This window comes from Rhizophagus irregularis, chromosome 16, assembly GCF_026210795.1.
Source record: "Rhizophagus irregularis chromosome 16, complete sequence".
Taxonomy (NCBI): domain Eukaryota; kingdom Fungi; phylum Glomeromycota; class Glomeromycetes; order Glomerales; family Glomeraceae; genus Rhizophagus; species Rhizophagus irregularis.
The window spans coordinates 2,519,645-2,533,973 of record NC_089444.1 but is presented as its reverse complement, the minus strand read 5'-3'; the positions used below and the strand labels follow the sequence as shown (position 1 = coordinate 2,533,973).

The 14,329-nt window shown below is 23.3% G+C and overlaps 1 protein-coding gene across 1 annotated transcript; it reads right to left on the bottom strand.

The window, feature by feature from the left end:
* Positions 1-6,930: 6,930 nt before the first annotated feature.
* On the bottom strand, positions 6,931-14,329 carry OCT59_008311 (uncharacterized protein; the record flags this gene model as incomplete). The annotated part of the gene is made up of 24 exons (XM_066142360.1): positions 6,931-7,310; positions 7,656-7,806; positions 7,910-8,290; positions 8,357-8,746; positions 8,815-8,942; positions 9,162-9,189; positions 9,256-9,316; positions 9,611-9,651; positions 9,723-10,112; positions 10,177-10,249; positions 10,535-10,575; positions 10,647-10,763; positions 11,007-11,042; positions 11,114-11,488; positions 11,551-11,943; positions 12,013-12,387; positions 12,457-12,482; positions 12,786-12,858; positions 12,930-13,039; positions 13,223-13,319; positions 13,390-13,782; positions 13,858-13,918; positions 14,218-14,253; positions 14,325-14,329. The coding sequence occupies 24 exons, from the start codon at positions 14,327-14,329 to the stop codon at positions 6,931-6,933; spliced, it is 4,161 nt and encodes a 1,386-aa protein (XP_065999249.1).

The window sequence follows — 14,329 nt, the reverse complement described above, 5'->3', positions numbered from 1 at the left end:
ATTAGATTAATACGAGAAGAGAATTTTTAAGTTAGTAGTCTTTGATAAGTAAACACTGAGACTTTTAAAAGGATGGATCGCGTAGGTTTATATTATTATGAAGATGGAATACTAATTACGTAAATGTGTCATATGTGTTTGACTTTTGATCATTCACATGTGGTTAACAGATTTATTAAATCATTATTACGAAAAATAGATGAACTTCCGATGTATTATCTCAGAATAAAAATGATTATCAATTAATATGAGATGAGCGTACGAGATGGCCGAGACATTATGTCAGAAATAGCTTAGTAAACGGTAAAGTTTTTTCAATGAAATCGCTTCGTTTTGGTTTTACTTAACTACTTAGTTTTGGTGTCAGCACGATCATTTGATAAATATTTTTTTTTCTCTACCGGTACCGTTCTATCATCATCTTTCGTAAGGTCAGATTCTCTTAACAGATTAGCATCACTAAAGATCTACAAAGATCATCACTAAAAATTCACTGAAGATCTACAAAGATTAAGATCTCCGAGTCTACTATATTAGAAAAAACCAGATTTAGTTGATCCAAGTTTACGTGCTGAAAATGTTTTTTTCGCGTTTCGATGGTTTTGTTTATATGGATAACGAAACCTATTTAGGCGAAATATAGTTTCGGCATCCATTTATTTTTTCAAATTCCGAAGCTTGCATAACCAAAAGTTATTTTGATAAATTAACATCGTGTAATGAACTTCTTGTAAATATTTTGATGTCGACCATATCAATAAAAAATTATTCGAAACGAAAATTTTTTCTGGCTAAATTTTTTATATCTATATGTAAATTCTTTTTTAATATTTAGACAATAAATACTCATTTTACATCATGTAATAATATGTGTTTACGAGTTAAAAAATCCTCTAACTTTGAAATTACATTGAAATATTTGAATAACAAAGTCACAACATTAATTAAAACCACACTATCTAGAGTCTTTAACTTAAGTCAATACATCATATTTATATGTAATTTATTATTTTATAATATTATGTGACTGATTTTATGAAATTTATCTAATTAACTTACATTTTTTAGATTCGGTCACTATTAATTGAAATTTAATGTAAGGAATTAAAAAAATGTATATAATTTAACTTAAAACAATATTTTTGAATCCTTTATCAACTTGGTTTATTATTTACTATGTACATAACTTATTAATTTTTATAAAAATGGTAAACCGAGCGTGAATTTGATAAAAAAAAAATGGTTGATCGAACGGTCTCATGATCGCTGATCGAGATCGATTTCAAAATGGCAAAAAAAAAAATGGAAATGTATTATTTGGGTATTTTGATTGGTCGAATAGACTAAAATTGTTAAAAAAAAAATTTATTTTTAATTTCTTATCAATATAACTATTAGTGTAAGAGAATTCAAGTTTTCCCGGCCGTTCATCTTTTTTAATAATAATAGAAAAGGATCTTGTATAATATGTTTACGTTATCATGAAAGAATTAACAATAATGTTTATAAATCTGTACATGACTCTAAACATAAGTTCAATAATTTACAGTATGTTCTACGTTTCTATTGGTTCTTTTTTACGGATTAAAGTTAGATTTTTATTTTTATCACTTAATAAAATTTGGCCTTTCATGTATGGATGTATTAATTTTTTGTAATACGATATTCCTTAATTAGGTTAGCGGGAGTTTTATTTATTGTAACCATATTAGTAAAAATGATTTTGGTTTCACAATTGGTTGAATTACACAATTTGGTTTCACAAATGATCAAAGCAATTTTTAACGTGAAAATTAATAAAATTATTGAAGTGCAATATAGAAAATTTAAATAATTTAAATAATTTAGTAATTAAATATTTTTTTAAAGGAATTTTTTTTTAAAAAAAAAAATGATGCACACGAAAATTAAATGAGATAAAATAAAATGCATGTATTGATAATATGTGAAAATTAAAAATAATGAATGAAAATAATATGTAAATTTGAAATTAATTTTATTTTTATTAAAGAAAATTTTGCGTTGTCAAAACACGTTTCTATTTTTGCAGTTACTGTATTAATATTAAAGTAGTCATGGTTTTACGTTGCTAATAAGTAGTCTTAACTAATATTAAGAAAAAATTTTTCATCATTTTTAATCTTTCTTTTTTCGGTAGCTTTTTTTTGGACCGAATTCTTTTTTCGGTCATTTTTTAGACCCTTCTTTTTTAATAATCACAAATTCACAATATTTTATTGGGACTTATTTTTTAATTGAACTTTTTTTTAATATATAATATTTCTTTTTTCAGTTTTTAAAACCGAGAATTTAATAATTTTTTCTTACTATTTTTTTTTTAACTGAATTTTTAATATTTATAATCTATACTAATATTTTTATACATATATATTTTCATTTTATTTTTATACATATTTTTTTATTGACTTATATATGTTTTCAATATAACATATGTATAGGTATATTATTATTTATTACTTGAATCTAGAATCGATTGGATCGATGCCGCGGTGCTGCGGTAAGCGCCTTTCTTCCGATTTTCATTTTTAATAATTTTTTTCTTATTATTATACTAATTTTTTTTCTATTTTTTTTCATTCTTAATAAAAGTAAACAAAGAGTCACAAATGGTGACATATTGTATATTATATGCGAAAAGAGTTTAGTAACGTGTTTTTTAATGAAACTAGTTTTTTTGTAAATAAATACCTGGAAGTCTATCGAAATTTTGAAAAAATAGATCGAGGTCTCAATAAAGCCAAAAAAAAACCATGCTTTTTCTAAAACATATGACAAAAATTAGGTTAAATATAGAAACAGTCAAACTTTTATTAAGAAAAATAGCTTTCTTTCTTCGGTGTTATTTGTAGATTATTATAATAGAAAATTCTCTTTTAGCATCAAATTGTATGAAATTTATGAAATTGTAATACTTTTTGACTGACAATTCATAGGATCTCTTACTATAATATTCCAAAATGATGAAATGAAAATGACTAAATATTAAATTTTTTTTAAAGCATAACTTTTTCACTCTTTGATTATTTTACATCAGATAAAAAAAATCGCAAATTTAACTTTAGAACTCTCGTTAAGCTTCACAAATTTTTTTCACGTAATAATCGCTATAAAAAGCATTTTTAATCTTTAAAATAAATAATTAAAAATAATGTCCAAAAAATAATTTATTCTTACATTAAACTTTTGCGTAATACTAATTCATATTTATGGTTATATTATTGACTGACAGGATATCCTTTTTGATAAAATAAATTTCTTCCTTTTAAACTTTTATAATAAAACTGTTATCTACCATCAAAAACGAATTAATTTATGCAACAGTAATTTGTTTATTGAATGTATTATTCATACCAATAATATGAATTTTAAAATCAAACATGTGAAAATTGTAAAGAACGTTTAGTTATATAATAGTACTTGACATAAATTTTTACAAATTGAACAACTGGAAATGATATAACAATTTAATACAAAAATGTCAAATCATTATATATAGTTAAATGGATTCTATACAATTATTTAAAAAATATAATTTATAAATAGACATTATGAACTTGGACTAGAACTTGGACTAGTACTTGAGTAACTTGAGTTAATTTGAGTCAAGCCCCTTAAATGTAAAATGAATACAAACATTTTTTTTTTTTTAAAAAAAAAATATTTATTCACTTTTATGATAAAATCATTAAAAAAAAAATTTTTTCTATTTTTTTTAAAAAATCAGATCGGGAGTTTCATTTAAAAAAATCGAAATAGTAAGTTGATACAAAATTAAATGATAACATTATTAATATTTATAATTATGAAAAATTAAAAGTTAAAAAAAATTAAATTTATAAAATCGTAGTGCCGTAGTAAACTCGTGTAGTTTACTAGTGAATCATGTGGCGATTTCTTATACTATTTTGTCTCTTTTATTTGTATTTTATGGAAACTTTTCCACTTACGCTTATTTGTTCCTTCAAGTTGTCATACAATAATTTGTAAAGGAAAAATGAAAATTTGGATAGTTCCATTTTTGAGAAGACTGTAGATCTAGCGTTATGAAAATTGAGAAGCAAGTTAGATATAAATTTTTTATAAACTATTGAAAAGCACAAATATTTTTGTTTTTGTCTTCAATTTCTTGCAGGAAATATATCAATACGAAAAATTTGTCTTACAATATGTGATTAGTTGAAATCTAGTAGTAGTCAGCCGTTGCTTTGAACCGGGATCAATGAGTTTGTTTAAATAAAAAAGTTTAGTATTATAATGTAATTCTAAGTAAATTAAAGATGGTTACAGTAGTTTTTTGTTTATATTTAAGAATTTAATATTATTAGATATTAATTAGTTGACAAAGAATAATAAAATAATATGTATTAAATTATATTTATAATATTAGGATGATATAAATTATATTTACAATTTACAATAATGTAGTTATTAATGATTTGATGTTTGAGTGTAGAATGAAATTTGGATTAATCAATGAATTGTGAAAAAATAATTATCAATAAAAATTGATTAATTATTTTCGAAAAAACTTTAATATTATGAAAATATTACAAATATTTTTATTAATTATTATAAATTTTATAATCATTTCTTATGATTTTATATTAAGTCAATCTTAAACTTATAACCAACTTAGGAAAAATATTTGAACAATTAAATGTATTAGAATCTGTTCATTTCATTTATTATTCTTCTTTTGATACTCATTTTACTTGATAAATTATTAATTTAACTAAATCATTTGAATTAAAATCTTTATTCAAAAATCTGGTGATTATTTTAGAGAATTTCGGATATGGATTTGGTTATAATAATCTATTATTAAATTAAAAATTTCTTCAATTAATTAATTATAAATATTGGAAAATATGATTTTTATGAATTTATTAATTGAAAAATTCTTAATCATCTTAGTATCAACGTCGGTCAATTTTGATTTTTTTTTTAAAAAAATAATTTTGTAAATATATTTAATTATAACATTTTATTTCTTTATTTAATAATAAAAAAATTTGAAAAAAATTTGGGGAAAAGAAAAAGGATAAAGAAAGAAATCAGTTTAAGAAAAGGGAAATTTCCAAAAAAAAAGGAATCCGAAAAAAAAAAAATAAGTACCGAAAAAAATTCTGAAAAAAAGGACAATAATTCGGTCCAAAAAGAGTGAAAAATAAAAATTTCTTTAAAAAATAACAATATGGTCTTAAAAAAAAGATCGAAAAAAAATAATATAAAAAAAATCGGTTTTAAAAGACCGAAACAATAGGATTATTATAATTTTTCAGTTTGGGGGAAAAAAATTAAACCTAAACGGATAAAAAAAAGCTAAAAATATTTGAAAAAAAAAATTGGACAAAAAAATTAATAATCAAAAAAAAAAAATTCCCGATTACCCGATTAAGATAAAATTTCATTAATCGAAATTGGATTAGTTGATTGGGAAGGCGGACACGCTCGCCTAATAACTTTGAATATTGCAACCCATTTATGGATTTTCGAAATTACAAAACTCCACTGATCTTCTTTTTATACTTTTTTCTTCTTCTAATTTTTTCCATACTAGCGGTACTTTTTATCACCACATAGATTTCAGCTTGTCGTTAGACACTCACACTTTCTTCTATAGAGTATAGACATATTCCGTTTTATGCATAGTAACCTACTACTAGATATATTCTTTATTTTCTTGCCTACCTAGGCTCGGTCGGAGTCCTAGATAGTTCTTTTTATTTTTTCTTTCTTTTTCTAGTAAGGGTCCGCTCCAAGGTTCTTATGTTCGTTGGTTTGGGCTAAGTTCTATAATGTTTTCCGATATTTTTATTCGTTAGAATAGTGATGTCATTCTCATTGTAGTTCTCCTTACTATCCATAAAATAAATAAATAAGAAATTATTTTAAAAAAAATTCTGCATTGTCAAAGAACTGTATTAATATTTAAGTAATTATTGGTTTCAAGTTAATAATGGCTGTAAAAAAAATATATTATTACTGTAATAAAAAAAAATTGCTTACTTTTAAACTTTTATAATAAAATTGTTGACTACCATTTAATTTATGTAACAGTTATTCGTTAATTGAATATATTATTTAATAACATAATTTCAAACACAAACTTATCGCTAATAAACTTCTTACAAATAATAAAAAAATGATTTTTGAAAATTGTAAATATTGAATATGATTTTTGCAAATTGAGCAACTGGAAATGATGATATTGATAACTTAATACAGAAATGTCAAATGATTCAATATAGTCAAATGGATTCCGCATAGATATCATTATAAATATTTGACAACTGGAGGATATCATGTGGACTAGAACTTGGACTCGCACTTGTGTAACTTAAGTTAGTTCGAGTCAAACTCTTTTTAAAAGTATAAAAATGAAATACGAGCATTTTTTTTTTTAAAAAAAATATTTTTAATCTTTTTTTTTTCTTAAAAAAAAAATTAAGTCAGACATGTGGTTAATTTAATGATCATTGGATTATCCATTAGTTTCGTTAACATCATTTCCACTAGTTTATTTTATTTCTTAAAAATTTAAATAATAAGTGATAATATTATAATTCGAAATTAAATAATAACGAAATTAATATTTAAAAATATGATTAGTATGAAAAATAAAAAAATATAAAATCAATTTAAAAATCGTGATGCTTTATGCTAGTAATTATGTGGCGCAGGTCTAGATTCAGATTTCAGATACCATAAATACTGTACAGTCACGTCAGAAAGTAATATACAATAATTTGTATGATTAAAAATATCAGTTATGTGTACTAAGGCAATTTTAAAATAAGAAAAAGATATTAATAGTCAAGCCTGATTATTATGGCCTTTTATCGTTATATATCCCCTAAAAAAATATCAAGTGAATAATTTTAAGTTTTGTTTGGTTTTCATCTGGAACTAGATTGCTTGTTCTAAACATTGAGAATTATCATCATCCTCTGCTGGAAGATCTTCTGTAAAAGGATTAAGTAATCGAGATGTGTAAATAGCTTGTGGATGAGTAGTTATTTTGTAATTTTTAATGGTTGGAAGATTTGCCTTTCTATATTCTTCAGCTTTTTTGAATTGCATTTCAATTATTTCAATTTCTTCATTTACTATGGAAAAATCACCTCCATATGACTTGTGAAATGATGTGATTGATTCATTTACCTCAAAAATATCTGGTCTATCATTTGGTTTTAAGTCCCAACACTTTTTCATTAAATCAATATAACACCTTGGTGCTTCTGGTTCAGTTATTTCAGGTCTAACTCCTTTTTTACAAATATCTAATGCTAAATTATAATCATGTGCATGATTATCAAAAGGTTGTCTTCCAGTTGCCACAAAATACATTATCATACCAAAACTATAGATATCTGCTGATTGTGTATAAGGCTTCCTTCTTAATATTTCAGGAGCTACATAAGGCATGACTCCATAAATTTTAGTTTCATCTATATTACCAACTTCTCCACATAATCCCATATCTGAAATTGATATATAGTTACCAAAATTATCTCTACTTCTTAAAAATAAAATATTTCCTGTATGAAAATCACGATGAACTAAATTTTTTTGATGAATTTCTTTAAGACCACTAATAATATTAAGCAATGCAGATAATTTATCTTTCCAACCAAAATATTTATAATTTTCATTCATCCAATGATTAAAATTTCCATCTTTTGCATAATTAAGAACTATAATATGTTCTTTTGTATCTGGATCTTGAGATATTCCATATATATTAAGAATATTACTACTTTTATTTATTGAGTATTCTTTAACCTATTAAAATTAATTCATTCATAATAAATAATAATTACTACATTATGCTTAACATATTTAAAAAATTCTCTATTACAAAAAATTTTTTGAAGAAATTTCATACCTCATTTAAAAATTTCTTAGTAATATTTTGTGAATTATGTAAACGTTTTAAGGCAATTACTCTATTTGGATCTCTAATATATATTTTTTTATCTGCATCATATTCTAATGGACCATCCTTCCATCTTGCCGAATATACTGTAGAAAAGCCACCTTTACCTTTTTCCTTAATGTTACTAAACTGACTGTATTGTATCCATTCAAATACTATATCATCATAATCATTTATTTTTAATTGAATATCTTGAATAAAACAATCGACTTTTTTATCTCCACTTGCCCATGAGAGAACTAGAATATAATTATTTGTATTTGGATTTTGAGATATTCCATATATATCACAAATCGCTCTTTCAAATATTTTTGTTGAATATTTTTTGGTCTAGTATACAAATAAAGAATTAATATATTTTATTAAAAGATTAGTAAAATATTTGAAAATTTATACCTCATTTATTAGGAAATCAATAGAATTTTCTGGATTATGCAAATATTCTAAAACAACTTTTTTATTTGAATCTCTTGTATAATTACTATACTTTTTATTATAATGTAATGGGCCATCCTTCCATATTGCTGAATGTATTGAATTAGAACCATTTTTACTTAATTCACCAATTTCATTGAGTCGATTGTAAGGTATCCATTCAAATACAGTATCTTCATATGTATTCATTTTTAATTGTTTTTCTTGAATAAAATCATCAATTTCTTTATTCTCACTTACTAATATAAAATTTCTTAAAACCAATATATAACTATCTGTATTTGGATTCTGAGATATTCCATATATATCAAAGATTTCTTTACCAAATGTGTCTGTTAAATATTTTTTGGCCTAAAAATAGATGAGAAATTAATAAATTACAATAAAAAAAATATTAAGAGATTATGTAAATTTTATACCTCATTTATTACAAGTTCAATGATATTTTGTGAATCATGCAAACATCTTAAAACAACTTCTTTATTTGCATCTCTTGCATAATTATCATACTTTTTATTATAATGTAATGGACCATCTGTCCATATTGCTGAATATATTGAAATAGAACCATTTTTGTATATCTCATTAACTTTATTAAACTGATTGTATGGTACCCATTCAAATATTACATCAGACTGATTCAATAATTGCATTTCTTGAATGAAATCATCAATTTTTTCATTTCCACTTGTCCATGCAAGAACCAAAATATAATCATTTGTATCTGGATTTTGGGATATTCCATATATAACAAAATTATCTTTACTAAATGTATTTATCAAATATTTTTCAACCTAAAATAGATGTAAAATTAATATGATTATAATAAAATTATTAAAAAGGTTATATAAATTATATACCGCATTTATTACAAATTCAACAATATTTTTTGAGCCATGCAAACATCTTAAAGCAACTTTCCTATTTGAATCCCTTGTATAATTACTATACTTTTTATTATAATGTAATGGACCATCATTCCATAATGCTGAATACACAGTTATAGAACCATTTTTGCCTGTCATTCTAATTTCATTAAACTGATTGTATGGTATCCATTCAAATATTACATCTGAGTAATAATTAATTTTTAATTGTATATCTTGAATGAAATTATCAATTTTTTCATTTCTACTCATCCAATTTATTAAGTTTATAGAATAATTTTGGACTAAAATGTATTCATTTGTATTTGGATTCTGAGATATTCCATACAATATGTGAAATGACTCATTTTTTGTTGAATATTTATTAGCCTGAAAAATAAATAAATGAATAGTAAATACTATATTAAGTAAAATATTTAAATATTAAAGAAATATTATACCTCATTTATTAGAAAATCAATGGAATATTTTAAGCTATGTAAACATTTTAAAGAAACTTCTTTATTTGGATCTCTTGTATAATTACTATATTTTTCATTATAATGTAATGGACCATTATTCCATATTGCTGAATATACTGTTATAAAACAATTTTTGCCTGTTTCTTTAATTTCATCAAACTGATTATATGGTATCCATTCAAGCACTATATTAACATAGTTATAGTTATTTATTTCTAATTGCCTTTTTTGAATGAAATCATCAATTTTTTTATTTCCACTTGTCCACATATAATTATTTTGGACGAAAATATAATTTCCTGTATCTGGATTTTGAGATATTCCATATAATACTTGAAATGCTTTATATTTTATTGGATATTTTTTAGTCTAGATAAAGGAAATTGTAAATAATTAAAAAAAAAGCTTTTAAGTTCTTAAAGAAATTTCATACCTTATTTAATAAAGAATCAATAGATGCTTGTGAATTATGCAAACATTTTAAAGCAACTTTTATACATCGTTTTCTTACATAATGATTTTGTAAATACTTCATGTGAAATAATGGGCCATCCTCCCAAATTGCTGAATATACTGTTAAAGAATCATTTTTACCTGTCTCTTTAATTTCATTAAACTGATTATATGGTATCCATTCAAATACTGTTTCTTCATATTTATTAATTTTTAATTGCATTTCTTGAATGAAATTATCAATTTTTTCATTTCCACTGATCCAATTTGATAAGTTTATAGAATTATTTTGAACTAAAATATAATCTCCTGTATCAGGATTTTGGGATATTCCATACAATACTTGAAATGCTTTATAATTTGTTGGATATTTATTAGCCTAGTTATTATCAATAAAAAAGTTGTAAATACACTTAAAAAAGTAATTAAATATTTAAAGAAATGTCATACCTCATTTATTAAAGAATCAATGGATTTTTGTGAATTATGTAAACATTTTAAAGCAACTTTTTCATTTGAATCTCTTGTATAACTACTATAACTATACTCCTTGTATAATGGACCATCCTGCAATATTGCTGAATATACTGTTAAAGAATTATTTTTACCTGTCTCTTTAATTTCATTAAACTGATTATATGGTATCCATTCAAATACTGTTTCTTCATATTTATTAATTTTTAATTGCATTTCTTGAATGAAATTATCAATTTTTTCATTTCCACTGGTCCAATTTGATAAGTTTATAAAATTATTTTGAACTAAAATATAATCTCCAGTATCTGGATTTTGAGATATTCCATACAATACTTGAAATGCATCTTTATCCGTTGAATATCTTTTAGCCTAAATATAATAAAATAGAAGTAAATATATTAATTAAAAAAAGTATTTAAATATTTAAAGAAATTTCATACCTCATTTATTAAAGAGTTAATGGATTCTTGTGAATTATATAAACATTTTAAAGCAACTTTTTCATTTGAATCTCTTGTAAAACTACTATAACTATACTTCTTGTATAATGGACCATCCTTCCATATTGCTGAATATACTGTTATAAGGCCATTTTTACCTGTCTCTTTAATTTCATTAAACTTATTGTATGGTATCCATTCAGGTACTACATCATCATAGTTACTAATTTTTAATTGCCTTCCTTGAATAAAATCATCAATTTTTTCATTTCCACTTGTCCAGATAAGAACTAAAATATAATCTCCTGTATTAGGATTTTGAGATATTCCATACAATACTTGAAATGCTTTATATTTTGTTGGATATTTTTTAGCCTAGATAAAGGGAATTGTAAATAATTAAGAAAAAGTTTTTAAGTACTTAAAGAAATTTCTACCTCATTTAATAAAGAATCAATAGATGTTTGTGAATTATGCAAACATTTTAAAGCAACTTCTTTATTTGTATTTCTTGTATAATCATTCCATTTATTTTCCTTGTATAATGGACCATCCTTCCATATTGCTGAATATACTGTTATAAGACCATTTTTGTCTGTCTCTTTAATTTCATTAAACTGATTATATGGTATCCATTCAAATATTACATCTTCATATTTAATTTTTAATTGCATTTCTTGAATGAAATTATCAATTTTTTCATTTCCACTGATCGAATTTGCTAAGTTTATAGAATTATTTTGAACAAAAATATAATCTCCAGTATCTGGATTTTGAGATATTCCATACAATACTTGAAATGCATTTTTATCTGTTGAATATCTTTTAGCCTAAATGAAATAAGTAGATGTAAATATATTAATTAAAAAAGTATTTAAATATTTAAAGAATTTTCATACCTCATATATTAAAGAATCAATAGATTTTTGTGAATTATGTAAACATTTTAAATCAACTTCTCTGTTAGAATTTCTTATGTATTCACCATAATGATAATATATTGGACCATCTAACCAAATTGCTGAATATAATGTTATAAGGCCATTTTTTCCTAGCTCTTTAATTTCATTAAGCTTATTGTATGGTATCCATTCAAATACTATATCATTATAGCCATAATTATTTATTTTAAATTGCCTTTCTTGAATGAAATCATCAATTTTTTCATTTCCACTTGTCCAGTTAAGAGCCAATATATAATCTCCTGTATTAGGATTTTGAGACAATCCATATAATACTTGAAATGCTTTACGTTTTGTTGGATATTTTTTAGCCTAATTATCAATAAAAGAAATTGAAATACACTAATTAAAAAAAAAATTTTTTAAGAAACAATTTAATACCTTATTTATTAAAAAATCAATGGATTCTTGTGAATTATGTGAATTATGTAAATATTTTAAAGTAACATTTTTATTTGAATCTCTAGTATAATTTCCATACATATAATATATTGGACCATATACCCAAATTGCTGAGTATACTGTTATAAAGCCATTTTTTCCTATTTCTTTAATTTCATTAAACTTATTGTATGGTATCCATTCAAGCACTATATCATCATAATAGTTACTAATTTTTAATTGTCTTTCTTGAATGAAATTATCAATTTTTTCATTTCCACTGATCTGATTTGTCAAGTTTATACAACTATTTTGAACCAAAATATAACCTCCTGTATTAGGATTTTGAGATATTCCATATAATACTTGAAATGCTTTATGATCTGTTGGGTGTTTATTAGCCTAGTTATCAATAAAATAAAGTTGTAAATATACTTAAAAAAAGTTTTTAAATATTTAAAAAAATTTCATACCTCATTTATCAAAAAATCAATGGATTCTTGTACATTATGCAAATATTTTAAAGTAACATTTTTATTTAAATCTCTAGCATAATTTCCATACTTATAATATATTGGACCATCTATCCAAATTGCTGAATATACTGTTATAGAGTCATTTTTTGCTGTTTCTTTAATTTCATTAAACTTATTGTATGGTATCCATTCAAACACTATATCATTATAGTTGCTAATTATTAATTGTCTTTCTTGAATGAAATCATCAATTTTTTCATTTCCACTGATCTGGTTTGCCAAGTTTATACAACTATTTTGAACCAAAATATAATCTCCTGTATTAGGATTTTGAGATATTCCATACAATACTTGAAATGCTTTACATTTTATTGGATATTTTTTAGCCTAATTATCAATAAAAAAGTTGTAAATACAATTAAAAAAAAGTATTTAAATATTTAAAGAAATTTCATACCTTATTTATCAAAAAATCAACGCATTCTTGTGAATTATGTAGATATTTTAAAGTAACATTTTTATTTGAATCTTTAGTATAGTAGTTTTCATACTTATAATACATTGGACCATCTACCCAAATTGCTGAATATACTGTTATAATGCTATTTTTTCCTATCTCTTTAATTTCGTTAAATTTATTGTATGGTATCCATCCAAATACTGTATCTTCGTATTTATTAATTTTTAATTGCATTGCTTGAATGAAATCGTCAATTTTTCCATTTCCACTGATCTGATTTTCGAAGTTTATATAACTATTTTGAACCAAAATATAATCTCCTGTGTTAGGATTTTGAGATATTCCATATAATACTTGAAATGCTTTATTATTTGTTGGGTATTTATTAGCCTAGTTATCAATGAAAAAAGTTGTAAATACACTAATTAAAAAAAAAGTATTTAAATATTTAAAGAAATTTTATACCTCATTTATTAAAAAATCAATGGATTCTTGTGAATTATATAAACATTTTAAATCAACTTCTCTGTTAGAATTTCTTATGTATTTACCATAATGATAATATATTGGACCATTTAACCAAATTGCTGAATATACTGTTATAAAGCCATTTTTTCCTGTCTCTTTTATTTCATTAAACTGGCTGTATGGTATCCATTCAATTACTATATCATTGTAGCCATAATTATTTATTTTTAATTGCCTTTCTTGTATGAAATCATCAATATTTTCATTTCCACTGATCCAATTTGTTAAGTTTATAGAACTATTTTGAACAAGAATATAATCTCCTGTTTCAGGATTTTGGGATATTCCATACAATACTTGAAATGCATTATAATTTGTTGGGTATTTATTAACCTAGTTATCAATAAAAAAGTTGTAAATATATTAATTAGAAAAGAGGATTTAAATATAAATAAATTTCATACCTCAT